At 45.4% G+C, this 26409-nt stretch overlaps 1 protein-coding gene across 1 annotated transcript; it reads right to left on the bottom strand.

The window, feature by feature from the left end:
* Positions 1-230: 230 nt before the first annotated feature.
* On the bottom strand, positions 231-23886 carry LOC120910725 (mannose-binding protein C-like). Its single transcript, XM_040322462.1, has 5 exons — positions 23806-23886; positions 15040-15232; positions 10410-10535; positions 6480-6554; positions 231-878 (listed from the first exon to the last, which is right to left on the bottom strand). The coding sequence occupies exons 2-5, from the start codon at positions 15221-15223 to the stop codon at positions 499-501; spliced, it is 765 nt and encodes a 254-aa protein (XP_040178396.1). The 5' UTR covers positions 15224-15232; positions 23806-23886; the 3' UTR covers positions 231-498.
* Between the last annotated feature and the right edge of the window lie 2523 nt (positions 23887-26409).

A 26409-nucleotide genomic window follows, 5' to 3' on the forward strand; every position in this document is an offset into this window, starting at 1 on the left:
AAGGAATATTTCACTTTTATTGTTTCACTTTAAGCATTATTAAAATCACTGCTCCGGAAAAACGTCAGTTTTTTTTATTCGTTTTTTGCATTGATACATGTCCCCTGGGGCAGGACCCAGGTCCCCAAACACTTTTTATGACAATAAATTGCATATAAGTCTTTAAAATTAGCACTTTATATTTCTCCCATAGACTTTTTCAGGGTGTTCTGTGGCTTTTCGAATTTGCCGCGAACACCCCAAATTGTTCGCTGTTCGGCGAACAGGCAATGTTCGACTCGAACTCGAAGCTCATCCCTAGTGGGGAGGAGAGTCCTAAGCTTTGTGTAAGCTCCAACCAGGCCATATTGGATATCACATAAGGCTTCCTGCAGAGGGTAAGTTAAGGGAAGATAAATATAAGAAACAACCAGAATTGGGGTGGATTAGGAAATTAAGTAAACAGGGTCACTTCAGATCAATAATCACAGAGGGTAAGGCCATTGAATTTCTGAGGATTTAGAACTCACAAATTACAACTTTTGGCATTTCACAAGGGTAGTCATTCCATTTTCCAGAAGAAAGAATCTCCACACAGTCCTCATTCATTCCCCTATGATTATTGGGTTCTCCGTAATCCCAGTTCTTGTAGGAGATGACCATGTTGATGAGATATTGGAAAATTCCCTGTGACTGTTTGTCATTCATACCAAGGACTGCATTTAAGGCATATTGGTTGCGGAGGGTAAGAATAGCATTATTCTCTGCCGAGTTTAGCGGTACAGCTAGCTGACCTCCGGCTGTTTTACAAATGGTTATGGCTTCATCATAGGTGGCTACAGCACCGCTTGTAACATAGACTTTGTCACCGGCTATGGCTCGCCGTCCCTTTGGTAAACCTGAAACAAGAAGAGAAAAAGGGATAAGGAAATAAACCTATTTGATTGTGGAACTGTAATTTAGTTGCTTAGTAAAATAAAATATATTCTTTCCTGAATGATTACTTATGTAGCACCCTCCTAGTAGGGTCACTAATAGGTTTAGGTAAAAAAAAAAAAAATGTCTCCTTGTAGCCAGTGCAGCCAAATTTGATTACTTCTGGTTGTTATGTGTTCTGCTTCCTACAGATTCGACTGTTTTCCCTTGCATTTCCCTTGCATTCCAGCAAGTTCTGGAATATAGTGGGTTGGGAGAGACGAACTTTGGAACCTTTCCCGCCAGGAAAGTGTTCACCGGCTAGTGGCACTGTGGCTTCCAGACCTATAGGCTGCAGTTCCGGTGTCCACCAGTGGGTGTCTCTCAGCAGCCAGAAGCTCATGGTATTTAGGCATCACCTGATACTCTTTGCAGGAAGTGTATTTAAGCCCTGCCTATGCTTTTCCACTTTGCCTTGGTGTTTGTTCCATGTGCCCTTGACCTGCGTTCGTACATCCTGACCCTAAACCCTGACCCTGCATCATGATCCCTTACTTGCCTGCTTGTTCCTTCTCCTGTTTACCCTCTACCTGTCCTGGCTTTCTCCCAGCTCCCTCTGCTTGATCTCCCGTGTATGACCCTGGCCATGACTACGCTTCTCATATCCTGCTATCTGTATATGCTTGGTTTGGGCAGTTGTTTAATGTGTGTTCATTCACTTATTAGTTCTGGAATATTGAAGGTGAATTTGTATTTATGTTATTCACTTGTTCTTAACTAATTACATTATTTAACATTTTAATTGTGCCTTGTATTCTCGGTGGAAGTCCACACATTTCTGGTCACACCTATTTTTGACATAAAGCCAAGACCAGTCCTGACCAGAAGTGGCTGCACAGGGAAGCCATCTTGGCTCTGCTGTTTGTTGCAAGATGCATCCTGAGGAGGTTGTATACTATACTTTCTATACTTTGCTGGTGACAGAGAAAAAGAAAAAGGAATATTGCCGCCAAATATTGGAGGGCCAGAGATCAACTGTTTCATTCATTCATAGTTGATCAGAATAGGCTGTTTGGTGGTGTTCAGCCATTGACTCAAGTCTATGCAGAGTTGGCTTTGTCCAGTATTACTAAAGGCAGTGATGAGATTATAGGCATAATTTACCTATTTGCTTTTCTTATATAATAGCTGCTGCACTGCTTTACACATTTGATGACTAGCGATTTTTGCATATGCTAAAACCGCATAAGTTAAATTCCATTAGTGCGCTGGGCCAGTATTAATTGCCTGACTTCCATTAGGTATTTTTACTGATTTTCCTTGTCCCTATATAAAGGCAGTGATGACGTTTCTTTTCCCTTTAGTATGGCTCAGTGGAATAGCTGGTATGGTTATTGGAGAATGACTATGCTTATTTCTTTACAGTTTTACTAAACCTACAACAGTAAAATCAGACTTTATATGCAGTAAAGCAGGCTTGTTATACTCACTGTAGAACCTAATGGGTTAATCCTGTCTAAGAAGTTCCATACATCCTTTGAACAGACTGCCTCATTTACTTAGGTGGTGCCCTTGCCCTTTTCTCCAAGCCAACCTGCATCCAGCCAATGTTCTAGCGACCCAGCTAAACTTCAATGATATGTCTCCTGCTATACAGCCTAGCATTACTGGTTCTTTGTCTACTGTCCAGTTTGGATTCATAGACTCTTTGCTTGCTGATCCCTGATGGTCTGCTGCCTGCTGATGGGGTCCAGTCTTCATCCATGCTGCCTATTGATGGTGTCCAGAAATATTCCATGGTGCCTGCTGATAGGGTTAAGCCTGCCCCTGGTGCCCTGCTGTCCACTGCTGAGCCTGCCTTTGGTGCTACTGTTCCTGATGGCCACTACCCAGCCTGGTGGTCCTGCTTCTGATGCCCAGTCAGATGGTCCCGCCTTTAAAAAGGGCCCAGCCTGGTGGTATCGTTCCTGATGCCCAGCTGGAGGGTCCTGTTCCTGATGCCCAGCTGGAGGGTCCTGTTCCTGATGCCCAGCTGGAGGGTCCTGTTCCTGATGCCCAGCTGGAGGGTCCTGTTCCTGATGCCCAGCCGGAGGGTCCTGTTTCTGATGCCCAGCCGGAAGGTCCTGTTCCTGATGTCTGGAGGATCCCTATGCCCAACAGCCTACCTGCCTCTGATGGTTCTGTGCCTAACGACCCACTTGCCTCTGATCTGATGCCAGATGTCCAGCCTGATGGTCCTGCGCTGGATGTTTAGTCTGCCTCTGATCCCATGCCTGATGACCTGACAGTCAGCCTGCCTCTGACGGTCCTTTGCCTGATGACCCGCCTACCTTCGGTGATCCGCTGTATGATGACCAGTCTGCCCCTGCCTCTGATGATCCAGTGCTTGATGTCCAACCTGCCTCTAATCTTCTGCCTGACACTCAGCCAGGTTTTATTGACTTTATATATACTGCTCAGTAAGCTTCCATTGAGTTAATGCCTGTTGCTCTGCTGAATTTTAAGGTCAAGTGTCCACCTGCTAATGGGTCTGAAAGCTGAGTCTTCATATGCCTTATATGGGTTACCTGCTTGGCCTGAGATTTGTTTTGCAGTTTCCTTGGTTTAGTCCCTGTGGCAGTGTGTTGTCCTATGGCACCAAAGCCTGGTGGTTCGGACATACGCTCTGTAACTGGTAACTGTATTTGCCTTCATGGCCATGGTCATGGTGAGCTCCTAGGGAATGACAGAGTACTATCTGTGCCTTGCCATGATCCAGATGCGATTGCCATGGCTCCAGGTGCACTGGGGGACCTAGGTTGCTTAACCAATGCCTCAGGGTGTCCGTTGATGTACAGAGATAGTCTTGGAAACCAAGCAAGCTACATGGATATAACAAGACACTTTGGTGTCAGAATTGTCACACGATCCCAGGGCAAAGTTTGTGGATAACCTGTGGGACCCCAGCATTTGGGTACTTCCTGCTTTGAAGGACTCAGCATATCAAATGTTATACATCTCCAAAAATGTGGCCAACAAGACAACCAGCCAGTTGCTTGACCCTAGTGGTGGGGTACCCAGGAAGTCACCTGACCCAGGTGGTGGAACTTTGCCTATTTATAGGTTTTGGCAGCAGGGCATCTCACTTGGAACCCAACACAGCCTCCAAGGAACTTTTTCGCTGGAATTGTTCAACAGATGATCATTTTTTTGCACTTGTTCAGCTATGGCTATTTTGAGCATCCGAAGGAAAGGGCTCAACTGCTGGTGGCACTGTGGCTTCCAGACCTATAGGCTGCAGTTCCGGTGTCCACTAGCGGGTGCCTCTCAGCATCCAGAAGCACATGGTAATCAAGCAACACCTGATGCTAATTTCAGGAAGTGTATTTAAGCCCCCCCTATGATTTTCCTCTTTGCCTTGGTGTTTGTCCCACATGCCCCTGACCTGCGTTCCTGTGTTCTTGCTTCCTGATCCTGAACCCTGACCCTGCAGCCTGAACCCTTACCTGCCTGCTTTTTCCTGCTTACCCTCTCCCTGTCCTGGCTTGCTCCCAGCTCCCTCTGCCTGATTTCCTGTGTATGACCCTGGCTCTTACAGCGACTTCACTTCTCATATCCTGCTATCCATATATACTTGGTTTGGGTAGTTCAATGTGTGTTTACTCAATGATTTGGTGCACTGGTTTGATTTATAAAGTTCTAGTATATCGGAGGTGTGTTCATATTTGTTATCCACTTATTCTTAATAAATTACATTATTTTACATTTTACTCGTGCCTGGTATTCTCTGTAGAAGTCCACACATTTCTGGTCACACCTGTTTCTGACACTTGGGCAGAATATTCATGCAGCCTCAGCCAATCCGCGGTTGAGAAGAGGACCAACCAGCAGGAGGCTGATGTGTGCATAAATCCTCTGGGGCCTAGAGCAGCAGGATCCTTGCCCTGGTGGAGAGAAACCCAGTCTGGAAGGGCTGTTTGCCGTTCTAGGCCATCTAGCTGAAGACTGTGGAAGGTCCATTGCAGTCACAGCTCAGGGAGAGCTGGCAGATGAACTTTTGTAGATGTGGGAATAGTCTGGAAAAAGTCTGCTGAGGATCTGGCTGAGAAGCTCACGGTACAAGTTCTGGGTGTTACTGGGTGTATCCATGTCCATGACTGAGATCCTGGAGAGACTTTCTGCTTTTGTCTTTTTTTGCGAAGAGAAAGTTTGCTGGCTCTAAGCTGTTTCTAATGTGGGATCCCCCTGAGCTGTATGATCACAACCACTTATCTTAGAGGCCTACTTTGAAGAAGGTAACCTTTACTAGAGCGTGCCCTTAGGTAAAGTTACACTGGTTCTAGAGTATCCCAAGGCTAACCCTATCCCCATCCAAGTTCTTCAAACAATAAACCTCCAAAAAAATTAACTTCTGCCTGGCCATTGAGTAGAGAGACTGGAAACTGTTGTGTGCCTCGCTGTTGTGCACCCAATAACATGGGACAGACAGTAAGACTGGCTTGGGGTCTGACTATACCTACCTAACAAGTAAATGTAATGCCTGTCATTGCTTCCGTGTGATAGATACTTTCACAGGTTGCCCCAGTCAATTCCTGAAATTGTGTGAAGATCAATTTGTTGTAATCAGGTCTACCTGGTTCCCCCTTGTCTGTGTTGGTTTCCCCAGTCTCCTCCCACAGTACATAAACAGACTAACGCTAAGATCTGGCTGTGCTTCCAGATAGTATGCAGCCTCTTTCAGGCTTGAGCTAGAAATTGGCGGGTGGTGGAGAGAAAGCAATCTTTCTTTTTTAGACTTTTTAAAAATGAGACCCATTGGTAGCTTAAAGGGTCAGTCCACTCAAAAATTATGGGCCAGATTCTCGTAGGAGATACAAAGGCGTATCTCCAGATACGCCGTCGTATCTCTGAGTCTGAGGCGTCGTATCTTGGCGCCTGATTCAAAGAATCAGATACGCCAAAATTCCTCTAAGATACGACCAGCGTAAGTCTCCTACGCCGTCGTATCTTAACTGCATATTTACGCTGGCCGCTAGGGGCGTGTATGCTGATTTACGCCTAGAAATATGTAAATCAGCTAGATACGCCTATTCACGAACGTACGCCCGGCCGACGCAGTACAGATACGCCGTTTACGTTAGGCTTTTTCCGGCGTAAAGTTACCCCTGCTCTATGAGGCGTACCAATGTTAGGTATGGACGTCGGAACAGCGTAAAATTTTTCAAGTTTTACGTCGTTTGCGTAAGTCGTTCGCGAATAGGGCTGGGCGTCATTTACGTTCACGTCGAAAGCATTGGCTTTTTGCGGGTTAATTTGGAGCATGCGCACTGGGATACTATATATCTGAGACCACCCCCCATCGCATCAAAGTCTTTCCTCTAAACAAGAGCCCCCCATCACATCAGAGTACCCCCACGACAGAGTCCTCCCCTCACATCAGAATCTTCCCATCACCACAGAGTTTCCCCCATCATACAACCCTCTCATTCATGTGGAAACAGTAAATATTGGGTCTCATGCTTTAGGAAGTCCAGGGAAACCTAATTGGCAACCCTGGTGCCATGGCACCCTGGTTGTGAAACAATGGTTGAAAGCATCCAGCTAACCTTTGTTTTGCGAGTCTAATGCTGATTTAATTTGTGTGTCCAAATCCAAGATTTTCTTTTTAAGATCTTCAAGTGCTAAGAAAAGAGAATTCAATTAGTACTCTCAAAACAGCAAAAGTTACTTATTTTTTAAGCCTACAGGTAAAACACATTCAGCGGGTACAGTGTATATTCTTTAACCACTTCAATACCGGGCCTATTCTGGCACTTCTCTCCTTCATGTAAAAATCATAATTTTTTTGCTTGAAATTTATTTAGAACCCCAAAACAATATATATATATTTTTTTTATCAGACACCCTGGGGAATAAAATTGCAGTCATTGCAACTTTTTATCTCGCACGGTATTTGCGCAATCATTTTTCAAATGCCTTTTTTTGGGAAAAGAAAACTGTTTCATTAAATAAAAAATAACAAAACAGTAAAGTTAGCCCAATTTTTTTTTATAATGTGAAAGATGATGTTACGCCAAGTAAATAGATACCTAACATGTCACGCTTTAAAATTCCACACACTCATGGAATGGCACCAAACTTCAGTACTTAAAAATCTCCATAGGCGACGCTTTAATTTTTTCTACAGGTTACTATTTTCGAGTTACAGAGGAGGTCTAGTGCTAGAATTGTTGCACATACTCTAATGCACGCGGAGATACCTCACGTGTGGTTTGAACGGCGTTTACATAAATGGGGGCGGGACTTACATGCACGTTCACTTCTGAGCGCGAGCTACCGGGGACAGGGGCGTTAGAAAAAAAATAAACATATTGTAGCGCTCACCCCCGAAGGAGCCGCTGAATTATTGGGTCTTCTGTCTCACCTCTGTGACACACCACAAACAATGAATCCACAGCACACCAGCACACCTTGTGAAGTTTTATAACAGATTTAATGACTGTGGGATAGAGCAAAAGCCCTTAATGTCTCCCCACTCTAATATAATACAACTAATAACAGAATGAGATAATACGTTTAGATTGAATGCGATGAACAGTAATATATCTATATACTTAGCAGTATCGACCCCACCCTAAACTACTGGCCAGTAGTACTGTCCTAGGCTAGCCAACGTTGGGGCCCTGGATGTATGACAGATGTAGGAAATACACTTGTTGCAATGGCCAAAGGCCGCTCACCACTTCCAATGTCTCTTTGGGGAAGGAGGATGGTTGTCTGCGGAAGCGAGTGTCCCTCTTTCCTCAGACCGACGTCTGTGAAATGGATGCAGTCTTTTAAAGCCTCCGGCAGGACATCTCAGATCGTCTAGGGGCCGTCTGGGGAATCTGGCAATAACCTCCGTCAGCTGTACTCACTCAGTTGGGCAGGCTGGATTACTCCGGTGGCTGGATTGGCCCTGCGACCAGGCCTCAGTTCGATCGCTCAAAACACAGTCTCTCTCTGTTTCAGTAGACGAACATCAGTCTCTCCAAGAACTATTGCATAGAGCCTGTGTCTCAGTGGCAAACACACAGCTCTGACACAAGCTGTCTTAAATCACTCTGTGATGCAGATCTGTGTTCCCTGGTCACTGTTCCAGACTCCCTCTCCTCACTACTTCCTCCTGACTCCCCTCTCTCCTGGAACTTCCTGTCTCAAAGCCTCCTGGGAAAATGCAGTTATCCAGCCCCTTGCTGTAGAAATGTATCTCTATGTCTGTTCTGTACTGCAGCCTCCAAACATGTGCTCTCTGGCTCCACCTGCTGCAATATATATATATATATATCTACATCCTCTTAAATGGCTGAAAATCACAACAGGGCTACAATATGTTTAATAATCAAATTTTTTTGTTATTCACTATAAAATAAACCCCCGCTGCTGCCTCCCAGCCCTTTAAGAGCTTCTAAATGCTGGGAGGCGGAGATGACATTCAGGTCATGAGACTGCTGTGATTGGCTTTCACAGTGGTCTCATGAGTGGAAAGCTCCCGATCGCAAGTATGCATTGGGAACTTTCCAGTCCCTGCCGGTGACTGCTGGGAATGTGCACCCTGTGCACTCCCAGCACAAAGAAATCTGTTTACATAGGGATGAATATATGCAGCCTCTCTGGCGTTAAAGCCCATCTGCCGAGCTGCCGCATATGTGCGCCACATCAGTGGGAAGAGGTTAAGAAAACTGAATTTGAAAAAATACATTTTATCTACTGATGTTACAATATGCCTTTCTAACATATCTGAAGAGGTTAAAATATGTTATATATCACCACACACTCCCGAGTTAGAGCGATAATTCCAGGTCCCTCGTTTACGGTTAACTCTAAAATAATGAGCTATAAAGGCATTTAAAGTGTCGCCTATTAATAATTTGGGGTAACGCGATTTTTTGCCATTTCACTGACATACATAGTTTTGAGGCTTAAAGGGGTTGTAAAGGCACAATTTTTTTCCCTAAATAGCTTCCTTTACCTTAGTGCAGTCCTCCTTCACTTACCTCATCCTTCCATTTTGCTTTTAAATGTCCTTATTTCTTCTGAGAAATCCTCACTTCCTGTTCTTCTGTCTGTAACTCCACACAGTAATGCGAGGCTTTCTCCCTGGTGTGGAGTGTCATGCTCGCCCCCTCCCTTGGACTACAGGAGAGTCAGGACTCTCTCTACATTGCAGATAGAGAAAGGAGCTGTGTGTTAGTGGGCGTCCTGAATCTCCTGTAGTTCAAGGGAGGGGGCGAGCACGACACTCCACACCAGGGAGAAAGCCTTGCATTACTGTGTGGAGTTACAGACAGAAGAACAGGAAGTGAGGATTTATCAGAAGAAATAAGGACATTTTAAAAGCAAAATGGAAGGATGAGGTAAGTGAAGGAGGACTGCACTAAGGTAAAGGAAGCTATTTAGGGGGAAACAATTGTACCTTTACAACCCCTTTAAGAAAACTGAATTTGAAAAAATAAAATGTTATCTACTGATATTACAATATGCCTTTGTAACATATAACATCTGAAAAGGTTAAAAGATGATATATATCACCACACACTCCTGAGTTAGAGCCCATCAGTGTGGCATATAGGTGCCTCCTCATCAGTGCCACCTCATCAGTGCCCATAAGTGCTGCCTCATCAGTGCAGCCTATCCATGCCCATCAGTACCGCCTCATCAGTGCACATCAGTGAAGGAGAAAAATTACTTATCTACAAAATGTACTTGCAGAAACTAAGAAAAACTTTCAGTCTTTTTTTTTTTTTTTTTAGCAAAAAATAAACCCCAGTGGTGATTAAATATCACCAAAAGACAGCTCTATTTGTGTGAAAATAAATGCATTTGGGTACAGTGTTGCATGATCACGCAATTGTCACTTAAAGTGTGACAGTACTGAAAGCTAAAAATTGGCCTGGGCAGGAAGGGGGTAAAAGTGTCCTACATTCTAGGTATATCAAAACAAACAGATGTTCCACAATTTCTCTTCTTTCTAAATCAGCCACAGCCTGAGTAGAAAAGCCTGTCCTCTGCCAGTATGCTGCAGAAAAGGATCCTGGCTCCTTGCATGGAAGCAGTGAACTTCTTTAGAAATCTGACCTGCCCCCTACTGAGTCAGACTTATAGCTCTGCAATAACCAAAGCTCCTGCTGATTGGAGAACTTTGGCTCTAACTCACTGCTTTCTCACAGATCAAAAGGGTCCCATTCTGCAGCATGCTGGCGGGGGACAGGCTTTTCTATTCAAGATGTGACTTATTTATAGTAAAAAACTGTAAGTCTTTGTACAGTTCAGAAAATTTTAAAATGAGGATTAACAACTTTTACCTGAGGTTGGAAATTTCAGCTGCCCTTCTATATTGCGCAAACAATGCATCAATTTGAAATATGCGGTTAGCCAGCCTTATTTCACATAAACTTTCATATGATCTAGACATTTTATATGATCCAACTTTAATATCTTCAAATAAAGGATTTGTAGATAAAACTATGTTCTCTCATAGATGTCTTTCTTTTTACCTGAATTTGCGCTATCTCCTCTCTCTCCTTTGGCTCCTGATGGCCCCTGTTCTCCTCTTGGTCCAGGTGGTCCAGCAAGCCCTGCAGGTCCCTGTAATCCTGGAAATCCCTGTGGTCCTGCTGGCCCTGGTTAATCAAGTCAATACATTAAAGGACAGAGTTTATATTTTCAAAACTAAAACGAACAGGTATAGGTATATTTAAGCACATCATATGGCAATAACTATTTTGTTATCTGCGGGTATTTTAAACAAAGAATGGCCCATTTATAAAGCTGGGGCTATGCAACTTCTCCAGCTTCTGTAAAACTTCACAATTCGAGACACCAGGGCCCGGATTCAGAAAGGAGTTAAGACGGTGTATCTCCAGATACGCCGTCGTAACTCTGAGTGTGGGGCGTCGCATCTCTGCGCCTGATTCATAGAATCAGATAAGCTTCACTGTTACCTAGATACGAGCGGCGTAAGTCTCCTACGCCGTCGTATCTTGGGGTGCATATTTACGCTGGCCGCTAGGGGCGCTTCCGTAGATTTACGCGTAGAATATGCAAACGAGCTAGATACGCCGATTCAGAAACGTACGTGCGGCGCATTGATTTACGTCGTTTACGTAAGGCTTTTTTCGGCGTAAAGTTACCCCTGCTATATGAGGCGTAGCCAATGTTAAGTATGGACGTCGGGACAGTGTAGAAGTTTACGTTGTTTGCGTAAGTCGTACGCGAATAGGGCTGTGCGTAAGTTACGTTCACGTCTAAAGCATTGACTATTTGCGGCGTAATTTGGAGCATGCGCACTGGGATACTTTCACGGACAGCGCATGCGCCGTTCGTTAGAAGCGTCAATTGCGTGGGGTCACGATTAATTACCATACAACACGCCCCTTACCAGCCTATTTTGAATTAGGCGGGCTTACGCCGGTCCATATACGCTACGCCGCCGTAACTTAGGGGCGAAAGTTCTTTCTGAATACGGGACTCGCCTCTCAAAGTTACGGCGGCGTAGCGTATCTGAGATACGCTACGCCTGCCTAAAGATAGGCATTTCTTTTTGAATCCCGGCCCTACAGTGTATATGTTGCTCCCTGGTCCTAATTTAAGCCTTCAATGCAAATTGTGTTTTTGGCTGGGCTGTAGACAGCTCAGACTGATTGAACAACTAGACTGAGCTATGGAGGTTCTTGGCCACTGCTGCATTCTGGTAGACAGTGCCGATCCTGACCTCCCTGGGGCCCTAAGCAAAATTACATGTCATGGGGGGGGCTGCCGAAAATGACATGTTACATTAAAGTTGAGAAGCGGCGGGGGGGTGCTGCTGACAGTGACATGTCACATTAAAGAGGGGGTGTTCTGCTGTCGGAAAATACATCTTACATTAAAGTGAGAAGCGGGGGGTGCTGACTTCTTACCTCTTCTCCCATGCAGCCAGCGAGTTGAGAAGCAGGGTGAGGGGCCGAAAATTACTTCTCACCAGGCGGGGCCTCTAGTAATTTCGGGGGCCCTCCACAGCTTTGGGGGGCCCTAAGCGGCTTGCATAGTGAGCCTATGGGGCGGATCGGCCCTGCTGGTAGAGGATATATATTTGGGGGGGTTGGCCATGTGCTCGGTCTCTTGCCTCAGGTCCTCCTCTGCAAGTAGGCCCAGAAGCATGTCTGGGGCCTACTAAATCTGTAGAGGTCCTTAGGCTGTCTAGCCCGATGTGGAAGAAGCCAAATTGAGAAAATCCAGGGGAGGACCCTTGCTGGAGAGAGCCAGGGTGAAGGCTGGTCTCTCAGGAGGGCCTGGTAACTCATTTGGAGGACGCACCTACATCTAAAATGTGCTGCCTGGTCGGCTTAAAGGTTTTGACACTGTGAAGCTGGATCTGGTTCTAGAATCTGAAAACGTGTTTGCAGTATCCCTGGGTCAGCTTAAAGGTTCTGGTACTGTGAAGCTGTACTTTTTATGGATTCAAGGAGTCTGTAAGGCCGCGTACACACGGTCGTTCCATCCGATGAGAATGCTTCAAATGACCGCTTTCATCGGTTCACCGCTGAAGCAGACTGATGGTCTGATGTGCGTACACACCATCGTTCCAAAAACCGATCGGGTCAGAACGCGGTGACGTAAAACACGACGACGTGCTGAAAAAAAGGAAGGTCAATGCTTCCAAGCATGCGTCGACTTGATTATGAGCATGCACGGGTTTTAAACCGATGCTTTTGTGTACTAACCATCGGTTTGGACCTATCGGTTTGGACCTATCGGTCAGCGGTCCATCGGTTAGATTTTAAAGCAAGTTCTCTAACTTTTGTCCGATGGGCCGTACACACGGACGGTTTGGACCGATGAAACTGAACTTCGGTCCGTTTTCATCGGTTTGGACCGATGGTGTGTACGCGGCCTAAGTGATCTTCTACTGGTATCTGAGGCCCCTAACCCTCTCTCCTACTACCTTCTTTCAAGTTCCACATTAAAGCTTGGATAAGTTTAATAGTCACTGGCGCACAATTTTCTTTCTTAAAACCCCCCATTATAGCCATGGACCAGCCCTGGGGTAAATGCTAGCTCGATCCCTGCCTCTGGAGGTTGCACCCTGCCTTGAGAAGACCCAGAGGCGAGCTACATATAAATTAGATTTTGCATCAAAATGTATTCATTTCTTAAACCTTTTTGCTAGGGATTTGTGAAACAGCCCAATTGAAAAAATGAAAACTAATCAAGCTGCTCAACAAAACTTCACCTAGATATAGAATAGCTGCTCTGATGACCTGGAGATGGCAATTCTATGGTCCTGGAGTCATCTGCTCTATGGACCTGAAGGTAGCTGTGTTAATGACATAAATGTGAATGCTTTATGGTCCTAGAGCTGTTCTATAGACATGGAGATCGCTGTTCTATGACATCTCCAGCAATCATCGTCACTCATTATCTATAATACCAGCCCCAGTAACCTCTTCCAAGAGGATTCAATAATTTTAACTATTTACCTACTATACAGATTATCAGCTGCCCTATAACCAAGACCGCCGACAACACGGATATTGTATCTACCAAAAATACCACCTCTTATGGGGGAGCTGTGGTGGCTCAACGCGATTGGCACTGCGCTGACAAGCCTTTCACCTCTGCAGCTAGAGGTTCGGATCCCGGGCTCAGCTACATGTGAATTAAGTTTGGTGGTCTCAGCCCGGCTCCCGGTAAGCTTGCGCTTGCGCTTAGTACGCCCACCCCCCTCCCGCAAAAACCACCACACTTACACGCACTCGAAATTGGGTTAACATGCACGCACTTTGACCACGCGGTCTCTAAAAAGAGAGGCGAAGGACTAACGGGCTGGTTGAGCGGGCTAGATCCTCTCACTCCCTTATAGGGAGTCCCTCTGCCCCGTTGGGCTTCAAAGCGGAGCAGGTAGGGCGGGCTGTGTGGGAGGACCCCCTCACACACCCACCATTGCCACCCGGGGCATGGAGAAAGGTGGCAGATTGCCTCTGGGGGAGGCCTGCCTACTCCCAAATCCTGCAGTCCGGCTCCTCTCTCGAGTACACGCACAAAATACACTTAAATTTATTTTTATTTTTTTAAACACCACCTCTTACCGGGCTTCATTTTTTAACCCTATCCATTACCGTGGATGGTAGGCATATTCACTACCTTTGTTTTTTTTTGTTTTTTTTCTTCTTTTTTGCCACCACTATTATATCTCTGGATCACCGACTCAGTCTCTATTCTGAGTCCCTCTGTTCTTATACACATCCCCATTATCCTTATTCATGCTCGGATTACTATTGGCACTTTTTGCACTGAACACACTATTTAAGTGTTCTCTGACTCCTACATGAATTTACCTATCTTATTATACCACTCTTTTCCTGGTGCGTCCCTACATCTTCCGTCTTTGGGTCCCTTAGCGCGCTGTCCTCCCGGTGACGTCATGACAGCCACGGTCACACTTGCATGTTTCTCGTTACGGTGCTTTATTGCACATATGATATGTTTGACTAGTATTGTTAATTATTTATTTGCATATCAATCTAAATTTATAAACCAGTAATAGCCTGTTTTCCTTCCAGAAACATAGATAGCTCCTGAAGAAGCACTCAACTGCGAAACATGTAGAGCTTGCTTGGAATTTACCAATACACACGCTAGCCATCAACATCCGTTGATGTCTTTATTGGACCAGTATTGGTTTATTATTAATGTTTTGTGAAATGATTACAAGTTTTTTGTGATATTAATGTTTTGCTTTTAATGTATTTTTACTAATATCCACTGTAATGTTGATTCAATAGCCCTTTTGGGATTGCGTCAATAAAATATATTTTTGTTTCAACGATTAGTGCCTATAAAGTCCACTTTTGTTTTCCCTCCAACATCAATTTTTCCTATCGCTGTTCTATGGACCAAGAGGGGGTTGCTCTAAGGACCTGGAGATGGCATCTAAATGGGCTTGGAGGTGAATGTTCTATGAACCTGAATGTGGCATCACTATGGTCCTGGAAGTAGCTGCTCTGTGGACTTGGAGATTTCTGTTCAATGGATCTAGAGGTGGCTGCTTTATGGACCTGGAGATGTCTGGAACAATTTTCAGCTTCTTTATAAACTGACCTACAGTTTAAGCATTTGAAAGCATTAAAATAATTTTCTTCATACCTGTTTCTCCCTTTTCCCCTCTTTTTCCATCTATCCCATTTGTGCCATTCTTTCCAGGAGCTCCACATGTGATAATAGAGTAGGCATTCTCATTTGAGTCATAGCACACTTGTGTGCCTGGTGTCACTAAAGCTACATGGAGCAAAAGAACACCAAGAACCTTCACAATTTGTATATTCCACATTTTTAACGTCTGTAGAGGAGAAAGAAAAATTTGTGTCACTGACTACCAAAAAAATAAATAAAACACAAGAATGATAGCAGACAAGCATACTCTGCAACAGAACATACAGTAGACCTATGAGGACTGTTGGGTATGCAGGTATGATCTGACCATCTTAAAGGATCACTAAAGGAATTATTATTTTTTTGCTAAATAGCTTCCTTTACCTTACTGCAGTACTGGTTTCATGTCCTCATTGCTCGTTTTTTGCTTTGATGTTGCTGTAAAACTGCTCTGATCTCCACACTTCCTGGTTGTCTATTTCCTTATAACCACAGTACTGGGAGCTTTTCATGATGGTCTAAGCTGTCATTACTGTGTGTCTAAAACTTAACAGAACCAATCAGATTCATTTTAAAAACAAAACACTGCCCTGGATTTGTTTGTTTTTGTTCTGTGGGTCTATTTACTTCACAGAAACATGAAACCAGTTTAAAAACGAAAATGAAACTGTAGGCACATTATATGATTGAATTTAATCTATTTTTAATCATTTTTAAAAGGAATCAGTTAACTTTTATGTCTCTATACCCTGTAAACAGTCATTTCAGCAAAAAAATGTTTTTCCTTTAGTGACCCTTTAAGGCTCCTATTGGTGTTATCTGTCCTCTACATAAGTATGTTTTGGTCAGACACTTCAAGTTCTCCTGAAGGAAAGAAAAGTGATCATAAAATGTTTACTAACCTCTCCAATTAATGGTCAGCCAGGCGTGTCTGGTGATATCAGTTTGTGTGGGAATGTCATTCGATCTGGGCAATAAACAACTGTCATATTTTATCACGTTGAGTAACATGAGTACCTTGAGCTATTTCAGTTATGTAGCACCCTCCTACAGTGGGGAAAATTATTATTTGATCCCCTGCAGATTTTGTAAGTTTGCCCACTTACAAAGAAATGAAGGGTCTGTCATTTTTATCATAGGTGTATTTTAAATGATAGAGACAGAATATCAACCAAAAATCCAGAAAAAAACACATAAAACAAATGTAATAAATTAATTTGCAGTTCAGTGAGTAAAATAAGTATTTGATCTCCAAGGTAAACATGACTTAGGGCCAGATCCTCAAAAGGGATACGCCGGCGTATCTATTGATACGCCGTCGTATCCCTGATTCCACAGAATCAGTTTCCAAGAGATAGACAGAAGATCCGACATGTGTGAGGCCCCGTACACACGACAGAGGAACTCGACGTGCTTGGCACGTCGAGTTCCTCGTCGAGTTTTGGGATGAAGCCGCCGAGGAGCTCGGCGGGCCGCCTTCTCCCATAGAACAACGCGGACAACGAGAAAATAGAGAACATGTTCTCTATTTTCTCGTCGAGTTCCTCGGCGGCTCCATCGAGCCAAAACTGTACAGACGACAGAGTTTCTCGGCAGAATCCGGGTTTTGACCGAGTTTCTCGGTGAATTCTGCCGAGAAACTCTGTCGTGTGTACGAGGCCTAAGAGACTTACACTGCTGGATCTTAGGATGCAGTACCGCATCCACCGCTGGGGGCATTCCGTGTCGAAAGGCCGCTTTGGGTATGCAAATTAGCACTTACGGAGATCCACAAAGCTTTTACGCTTCGTTTTTTCTTCGTAAGTATTAAGTTGCATGTGTAAAATTAGGGCTGCTTTTACAAAGTGTAAACTGTTTACACCTTGTAAAAGTAGACCCTTCTGTCCAGCGACACGTTTTTTTTTTTTGTTTTAAATTATTTTTTTCCCGCCGTATCTTTTTTTTTCCCGGCGCAACTTTATTGATCCACAAAGCTTGGCGTAACGTAACTTTGCGCTATGCACGTCGGGAAAATGACGTCACGAGCATGCGCAGTACGGCCGGCGCGGGAGCGCGCCTAATTTAAGTTACACAGCCGAAAATTTCTAAGTAAGTGCTTTGTGGATCGGGCACTCAGGTAGAAATTTTAAGGCAGTGTAACTTAAATGGGAAATTTTACGTTTCGCCGGCTCTTTGTGGATCTGGCCCTTAGTACTTGGTGAAGAAACCCTTGTTGGCAAGCACAGAGGTAAGATGTTTTGTGAAGTTGGTGACCAGGTCTGCACACATCTCAGGAGGGATTTTGGCAGTATTTTTTGGGTCATTGTCATGCTGAAAGACTGATCCATGACCCATCTTTAGTGTTCTGGCTGAGGGAAGAAGGTTTTCATCTAAGATTTTTCAATATATAGTCCCATCCATTGGCCCCTTAATGTGGCAAAGTCGGACTTTACCTTTAGCAGAGAAACAACCCCAAATCATATTGTTACCACCTATGAGGGGTAGCTAATGTTAAGTATGGGCGTCGTTCCCGCGCCGAGTTTTGAAATTTTACATTGTTCGTGTAAGTCGTTCGCGAATACGGCTGGACGTAATTTACGTTCACGTCGAAACCAATGACGTCCTTGCGACGTCATTTAGAGCAATGCACACTGGAATATGTACACGGACGGCGCATGCGCCGTTCGCAAAAAACTTCAATCACGTCAGGTCATCACACATTGACATAAAACACGCCCCCCTTCCACATTTGAATTACGCGGCCTTACGCCGCAACACATACGTCACGCCGCCTTAACTAAGGGTGCAAGTTCTTTCTGAATAAAGAACTCGCGCCCAAAGTTAGAGCGGCGTAACGTATCGGAGATACGTTACGCCGGGTGGACAGATACGCCAATGTATCTGAATCCAGCCCACTGTGTTTGGAGGAAGAAAAAATGCAGACTGTGACCCTAAGAATACCGGGCCAAATTCTCAAAAGAGATACGCAGACTTAACTGCTGTTCAGCCTGCGTATCCCTGTGCCTAACTTTGGAAACGATTCTCAAAAGGCTTTTTCCAAAGTTAGGCAGAAAATCTGACATGTGTAAGACACTTACACGGTCAGATTTTAGGATGCAGTACCGCATCCGCCACTGGGGGCATTTCTCATTGAAATCCAGCTTTGCGTATGCAAATGAGGACTTAAGCAGATTTTCAAAGCATTTCAGCACTTTGATTTCTGCCTAAGTTCCGAATTTGCCGGCGCAAAATTAGGGCTGGTTTTACAATGTGGAAAGTTAGCCAAACCTTGTAAAGGCCCATTCCAGCGACGGCATTTGGTATGCATTCCTGAGGGAGAACTCCACGGCAATTTTTAAATTCAAAACCGGCATGGGTTCCCCCCCAGGAGCATACCAGGCCCTTAGGTCTGGTATGGGTTGTAAGGAGACCCCCCCACGCCGAAAAATTGACGTAGGGGGTCCCCCTACAATCCATACCAGACCCGTATCCAAAGCACGCTACCCGGCCGGCCAGGAATGGGAGTGGGGACGAGCGAGCGTCCCCCCCCCTCCTGAGCCGTGCCAGGCCGCATGCCCTCAACATGGGGGGGTTGGGTGCTCTGGGGCAGGGGGGCGCACTGCGGGCCCCCCCAACCCAGAGCACCCTGTCCCCATGTTGATGAGGACAGGACCTCTTCCCGACAACCCTTGCCATTGGTTGTCGGGGTATGCGGGCGGAGGCTTATCGGAATCTGGGAGTCCCCTCAAATAAGGGGGCCCCCAGATACCGGCCCCCCACCCTAAGTGAATGGATATGGGGTACATCGTACCCCTATCCATTCACCTGGAGGCAAAAAGTAAAATTTAGTAAACACACAACACAAGGCTTTTTAAAATATTTTATTATTCTGCTCCGGATGCCCCCCCTGTCTTCGTTATTAGCTCAATTACCAGGGGGGGCTTCTTCTTCCGCTCTCCGGGGGTCTTCCGCTCTCCGGGGGTCTTCTCCGCTCTCCGGGGGGGGCTTCTCCGGACTCCGGGGGGCTTCTTCCATCTTCTCCCCTCTTCCGCTGTTGACTCGGCGAACCCCGGTTCTTCTGCAGCTCTCCGGTGCCTTCTTCTTCAGCGCTGGCTGCCTGCTATGTTTGTGTGTTAGCTCGATTTCAAACAGGCAGCCAGCGCGGTCTTCTGTGGCGTCAGGGTCTTCTCTTCCTTTCTTCCGATGTTGCCTCGTCGCCTGTTGTCGCTGTAATGATGGAAGCGCGCCTTGCATCCCATTTATATAGGCATCACCGTCCCATCATGCTCCGGCAGGTACCCACGTGGTGGGTGCCTACCCACGTGCACCCACCACGTGGGTACCTACCGGAGCATGATGGGACGGTGATGCCTATATAAATGGGATGCAAGGCGCGCTTCCATCATTACAGCGACAACAGGCGACGAGGCAACATCGGAAGAAAGGAAGAGAAGACCCTGACGCCACAGAAGACCGCGCTGGCTGCCTGTTTGAAATCGAGCTAACACACAAACATAGCAGGCAGCCAGCGCTGAAGAAGAAGGCACCGGAGAGCTGCAGAAGAACCGGGGTTCGCCGAGTCAACAGCGGAAGAGGGGAGAAGATGGAAGAAGCCCCCCGGAGTCCGGAGAAGCCCCCCCCGGAGAGCGGAGAAGACCCCCGGAGAGCGGAAGACCCCCGGAGAGCGGAAGAAGAAGCCCCCCCTGGTAATTGAGCTAATAACGAAGACAGGGGGGGCATCCGGAGCAGAATAATAAAATATTTTAAAAAGCCTTGTGTTGTGTGTTTACTAAATTTTACTTTTTGCCTCCAGGTGAATGGATAGGGGTACGATGTACCCCATATCCATTCACTTAGGGTGGGGGGCCGGTATCTGGGGGCCCCCTTATTTGAGGGGACTCCCAGATTCCGATAAGCCTCCGCCCGCATACCCCGACAACCAATGGCAAGGGTTGTCGGGAAGAGGTCCTGTCCTCATCAACATGGGGACAGGGTGCTCTGGGTTGGGGGGGCCCGCAGTGCGCCCCCCTGCCCCAGAGCACCCAACCCCCCCATGTTGAGGGCATGCGGCCTGGCACGGCTCAGGAGGGGGGGGGACGCTCGCTCGTCCCCACTCCCATTCCTGGCCGGCCGGGTAGCGTGCTTTGGATACGGGTCTGGTATGGATTGTAGGGGGACCCCCTACGTCAATTTTTCGGCGTGGGGGGGTCTCCTTACAACCCATACCAGACCTAAGGGCCTGGTATGCTCCTGGGGGGGGAACCCATGCCGTTTTTTTCTTTGAAAATTGGCATGGAGTTCTCCCTCTCAGGAATGCATACTGAGCGACGCTGACATTTTTTTTTATAATTATTTGTTTTCCCGGCGCGTCTTTTTTTTTCACCCGTCGCAACTTTAGTGTCCCGTCGAAATTCTCAAAGCCGACCGGCGTTAATTACGTTCGCGCGCTGCACGTCGGGAAAATGACGTCACACGCATGCGCAGTACGGCCGGCGCGGGAGCGCGCCTCATTTAAATTTTAAACGCCCCCAGGAGAGGAGGACCGCCTTACGACGGCGGCACTTAAGTTACACAGCGTGTAATTTCTACCTAAGTGCTTTGACGATCAGGCACTTAGGTAGAAATTTTAAGTCAGTGTAACTTAACTGCTGAAATTTAAGTTACGCAGAGTTTTTGAGAATTTGGCCCACCATCTCTACAGTCAAGCATGGAGGTGCAAACATGATGCTTTGGGGTCGTTTCTCTGCTAAAGGTATAGGCCGACTTTGGCACATTGAGGGGTCAATGGACGGGGCCATGTATTGTAAAATCTTGGATGAGAACCTTCTTCCCTCAGCCAGAACACTGAAGATGGGTCGTGGATGAGCTTTCCAGTATGACAATGACCCAAAACATACCGCCAAGACAACAAAAAAGTAGTGGCTCAAGAAGACACACTTTGAGGTCATTGAGTGACCTAGTCCGTCTCCAGACCTTAATCCTATAGAAAATGTATGGAGGGAGCTAAAACTTAGAATTGCCAAGAGACAGCCAAGAAACATTAAGGCCCCGTACACACGACCGGATCTGTCCGCTGGGATTTATCCGTGGATCAGTTCCAGCGGACAGATCCGGTCGTGTGTAGGCCCGAGCGGACATTTTACAGCGGATAAAAATCCAGCCGATGGATTTCCAGCGGATAAAAATTTCTTAGCATGCTAAGAAATCTATCCGCTGGAATCCTGTCCCTTGGACTTATCCGGTCGTCTGTACAGACTCACCGGATAAGTCCGTCCGATCCCCATCCCTCGCATGCGTCGAAGTGATTCGACGCATGCGTGGAAGTATTTACTTTCCAGGGTCGCGCACGTCGCCGTGTCATCGTCGCGGCGACGGCGCGGGCACGTCACCGCAGATGTTTTCCGCTGGGATTTTGATCTGATGGTGTGTACAGCCATCAGATCAAAATCCGGCAGCGGACATATCCGATGGAAACGGTCCGGCGGACCGTTTTTATTGGATATCCGCTCGTCTGTACGAGGCCTTAGGATTTAGAGAAGATCTGTAAAGAAGAGTGGACAAAAATCCCTCCTGAGATGTGTGCAAATCTGGTCACCAACTACAAGAAATGTCTTACCTCTGTGCTTTCCAACAAGGGTTTCTCCACCAAGTTCTAAGTCATGTTTTGCTTGGGGATCAAAAACGATTTTACTCACTGAACTGCAACTCAATTTATAGCATTTGTTTTTTTTGTTTTAGGTTTCTTCACAGTGAGTAAAATGATCTTGCGCTATAAGAAGTCACGAGGAGTGACGCAACGCGTAAGTATTGGCTGACGTAAACCGGAAGTGACTTAAGCCGGCGCAGAAAGCGGCGCAATCTTTGTAGTCCACCTACATGGTATGTAATAAACTTATATTTATTCTAAAACGTACTACACCATTGGAAGCCTCCTTGTTCCCATTTCAAAAAGTTGGGAGGTATGCGCTTCACGCATTCGTGGTAGGGAACCGGCTGTCAAGCTGCAAAGCTCCCTTAGGAGCAATGGCAGTGGCAGCACCTGAGAGCCGATGGAAACATCCGCTGGGGTGCTGACACCGCAGGATCCCTGGACAGGTAAGTGTCCTAATATTTAAAGTCAGCAGCTACAGTATTTGTAGCTGCTGATTTTTTTCTGAAGGAGGCTGGACCTCTTCTTTAAATTGGTGGTCATTGGTAAGAATATCCTTTATGTTAGTGGGTCATACATTGGTGGTCAGAATGCCACACTTACCAACAGCTAAAAAGATCATTGATATCATTCGGCTGACTGCCAAATGGAATTTGACCTGGAACTATGCAGGTACCATCAGATGGAAGGTCAAAAAGCCACAGCTCAAAGAGCCCCTAGTAACCTCTGGAGAAACCCTAGTTGAGAATGGCTGTTCTATACAACTGCTATGATAACAGGTATTATTCTGTATAACTAGAGGAATAGTCTTTCAGATGGTGATTGCTGGGTGCCCATTTAATGTTTTTGCTATTGGGCCCCACCTCAAATATCTATATCATTAGTCCTTGTGTAAGCTCCAACCAGCTCAACTTAGAGTGGGCAAAGTACATGCTGATTTCAAGCCAATTTTAAACTAACTCAACCATCTAAAAAATCAATGAATGACTGAAAAAAGATTACAGTAGATGTAATCACAATCAAAAGATTACAGTAGATGTAATCACGATCAAAATTAAATTTTAAAAGTAATTTTCAAATCAGTAAAAAAAAAAAAATGAGATGATCCTGCCATGAAGGTAATTGACTTTAAGGACTCTTGGGCCAGATTCACACTATGATTCAGGACTATGGGCCAGATTCACAAAAGAGATACGACGGCGTATCTCCTGATACGCCGTCGTATCTCTGAGATACGATTGTCGTATCTATGCGGCTGATTCATAGAATCAGGTTACGCATAGATATCCATATATCCCTAAGATCCGACAGGTGTAATTGACTTACACCGTCAGATCTTAGGCTGCATTTCTAGGCCGGCCACTAGGTGGCGATTCCATTGCGGTCGGCGTAGAATATGCAAATGACTAGTTACGCCGATTCACGAACGTCAGCTTTCCCTGTCGCTCTAAATTTACGTTGTTTCCGTAGAGATACGCGGCGTAAAACTAAGGGTGCCCTCTAGGTGGCCTAGCCAATGTTAAGTATGGCCGTCATTCCCGCGTCAAAATTTGAAAATTCACGTCGTTTGCGTAAGTCGTCCGTGAATGGCGCTGGACGCCATTTACGTTAACGTTGAAACCAATGACGTCCTTGCCACGTCATTTAGCGCAATGCACGTCGGGTAATTTTACGGACGGAGCATGCGCAGTACGTTCGGCGCGGGAACGCACCTAATTTAAATGGTGCCCGCCCCATTTGAATTAGGTGGGCTTGCGCCAAGCGGATTTACGCTACACCGCTGCAAGTTTACAGGTAAGTGCTTTGTGAATCAGGCACTTACGCTGTAAACTTGCATCGGTGTAACGTAAATGGGATACGTTTCGCCGCCGCAGCGTAACAGATTTCTACGTGAATCTGCCCCTCTGTTCCTGTCTCTTTTCACTGGCATTGTAACCCCATCACATGGGTTTCCAGCAGAGCATGGTCTACTCTTGTCACTATCTGGAAACCTATCCTGATAAAATGCTATACTTAGTGCATGTTTAGTTGGCTACAAAGAGGTTGCAGGAATTATTCTGTGTCGCAATTACTTAGAAATGCAATCATATAAATATAATTCAAATAGTACCCAAAAGTGTAATTCTACTCACCAACTTGCACGCGTAGAAATCTGAATCAGGAGTAGTGCAATAGCTCCAACATGCCTCTATATATATCGATAAGATACTGGTTTACGTACAAAATCTAAATAAACAAAAGACTAGAAATATGTAGAAACACAGTAAAATATGCAAATTTTTAAGGAAATTCTACCTAAAGGATGATATTTCCTGTAGAGTTACTATGTCATGGAATAAGGAGGACACCCTTCTCCTGAAAAAGGTGCGAGAACAAGAAAAGTGAAAATTGTTCTAACATTGAATGCATGGCATTAATAAGTCTAGTAAATCAGCATAGGTAACTAGAAACTTTCTATATGAAATGACCATTAGGAGAAACATTTTCAGTCCAGTAGATAAACAGTTTAAAATCTCCATTACGGGCTAAAAAAATGTTTTCCCTAATCCTGCCTCTCATCCTGTTCTACCCCATCCTACTAGATATTTTCCGCACTTAAAGAAAATTCCCAAGTGATTGCTGACTCACCTCTTAGTGGTGCGATACAAGTGACCCAGATATCAGCATAAAGAGTTTTTTGGGGGAAAGGCAAAGGACCTAAAATAAGAAAGTCACAACAGAAGCGCGCAGCTTAATCACAGGAGAATTTTAATCAAAAATTAAAAAGTACAAAAAAACACTGAGTAAAAAACTCCACCACCTTCACCTCGTCTAAAATAGGTCTGAAAAGACAATGGGCTGGATTCAGGTAGTTCCGCGCATTTTTACGGCAGCGCAGCGTATCATATTTACGCTACGCCGCCGTAAGTCAGAGAGGCAAGTGCTGTATTCACAAAGCACTTGCCTCCTAAGTTACGGCGGCGTAGCGTAAATGGGGCCGGCGTAAACGCGCCTAATTCAAATGAGGATGAGGGGGCGTGTTTTATGTTAATTATTGGTGACCCGACGTGATTGACGTTTTTTACGAACGGCGCATGCGCTGTCCGTGGAATTTCCCAGTGTGCATTGCTTCAAAGTACGCCGCAAGGACGTCATTGGTTTCGACGTGAACGTAAATTCCGTCCAGCCCCATTCACGGACGAGTTACGCAAACGACGTAAAATTTTCAATTTTCGACGCGGGAACGACGGCCATACTTAACATTGGCTACGCCACCTAGGGGGCAGCTTTATCTTTACGCGGCGTATCGCTTACGGAAACGGCGTATCTTTAATGCGACGGGCAAGCGTACGTTCGTGAATCTGCGTATCTAGTCATTTACATATTCTACGCCGAAATCAACGGAAGCACCACCTAGCGGCCATCGGAAAAATTGCACCCTAAGATACGACGGCGCAGGCCGTCGTATCTTAGCTAGGTTTAAGTGTATCTCAGTTTGAGCATACACTTAAACTTACGATGGGCTTAGATTCCGAGTTACGTCGGCGTATCTACTGATACGCCGGCGTAACTCTTTGTGAATCCGGCCATAGTTGTTACACAAATAGCTAGTATATAACATCATAAAGCACTCAGCAATAAAGAATGTAGCCTGTATTGGGTACTAAATGATAGAAAGGCTACTTTAACACTGGGGCCGCCTGAACGTTGGCGCCATAGCACTGCTCATTTTATCGGCACTTTAAAGCTGTTTAACGCTAGTGGCCGAAGAAGGAATCAAAAGTACTTCCAAAGCACTTGTGTACAGAATAGTAGGTACAATCCTTACCTGTCAGGTTTAACATGTGCCAGGAGTCGACAAGGGTTAAGGATTGGAGTAGAATTTTGATGCGTTTTAGGGTACGATATGTTAGGCTAGATTTCCCTGATGAGGTGTCCTGGAGTGGATTCAGAGGAACATTGAAATCTCCCCCCCCAAGACAATAACTCCTAAGGTAAAGCTTTTCAGCTCATCAATAAGATGTCTGCAAAATGAAAAGTGTGCGTAATTGGGAAAATAAAAGTTTTCCGTGATTAAAGGTATGGACCCCATGTACCCTTAAGGAATAGCAATCTGCCCCCTGGGTCTGAAAGTTGCTGAGTAACCTCTAAACCCGCGGATTTGCTAATAATAATAGACACCCCTTTGGTTTTAGCCATTAAGTTGGTGGTGTGATACACTTTAGGGAAATATTTATGGTATAGGTTTGGGATTTTCCTAGACTAAAAATGCATTTCTTGTAGGAAGCAGAAAAGAGATTTCACCTTTTTAAGTTCTCTAAGAAGAGACATCTGTCTCTCGGGAGTGTTCAACCCCCTAACATTGTGCGAGACCATTGTAGGACCATGACCTAAGGGTGAGTATACCATGGTTTCAATGTATAGCAATACTAATATGAGCAAAAAAGAAAAGAAAAAAAAAGGGGAAGATACACAAAGAGCCCCTTCAGGAATAGGGGATAGAGAAGCAAGGTAGAGTATCTGCCTGCAACAATTAGTGCTGCAAGCACTCTTACAAATGTGAGCAGTAATGCTGCGTACACATGGCCAAATCACATCAGAATTCTGACAGAATTCCATCGGAAAAATATAGAACATGTTCTATATCTAAACTCCGATGGAAATCATTGGAATCTCCGATGAAAAAACTCAGATGGGGCTACACACGATCGGAAAATCTGACTTTTTCCATCGGAAATTCCGATCGTGTGTACGGG

Source organism: Rana temporaria, chromosome 8 (genome assembly GCF_905171775.1).
Source record: "Rana temporaria chromosome 8, aRanTem1.1, whole genome shotgun sequence".
NCBI lineage: Eukaryota > Metazoa > Chordata > Amphibia > Anura > Ranidae > Rana > Rana temporaria.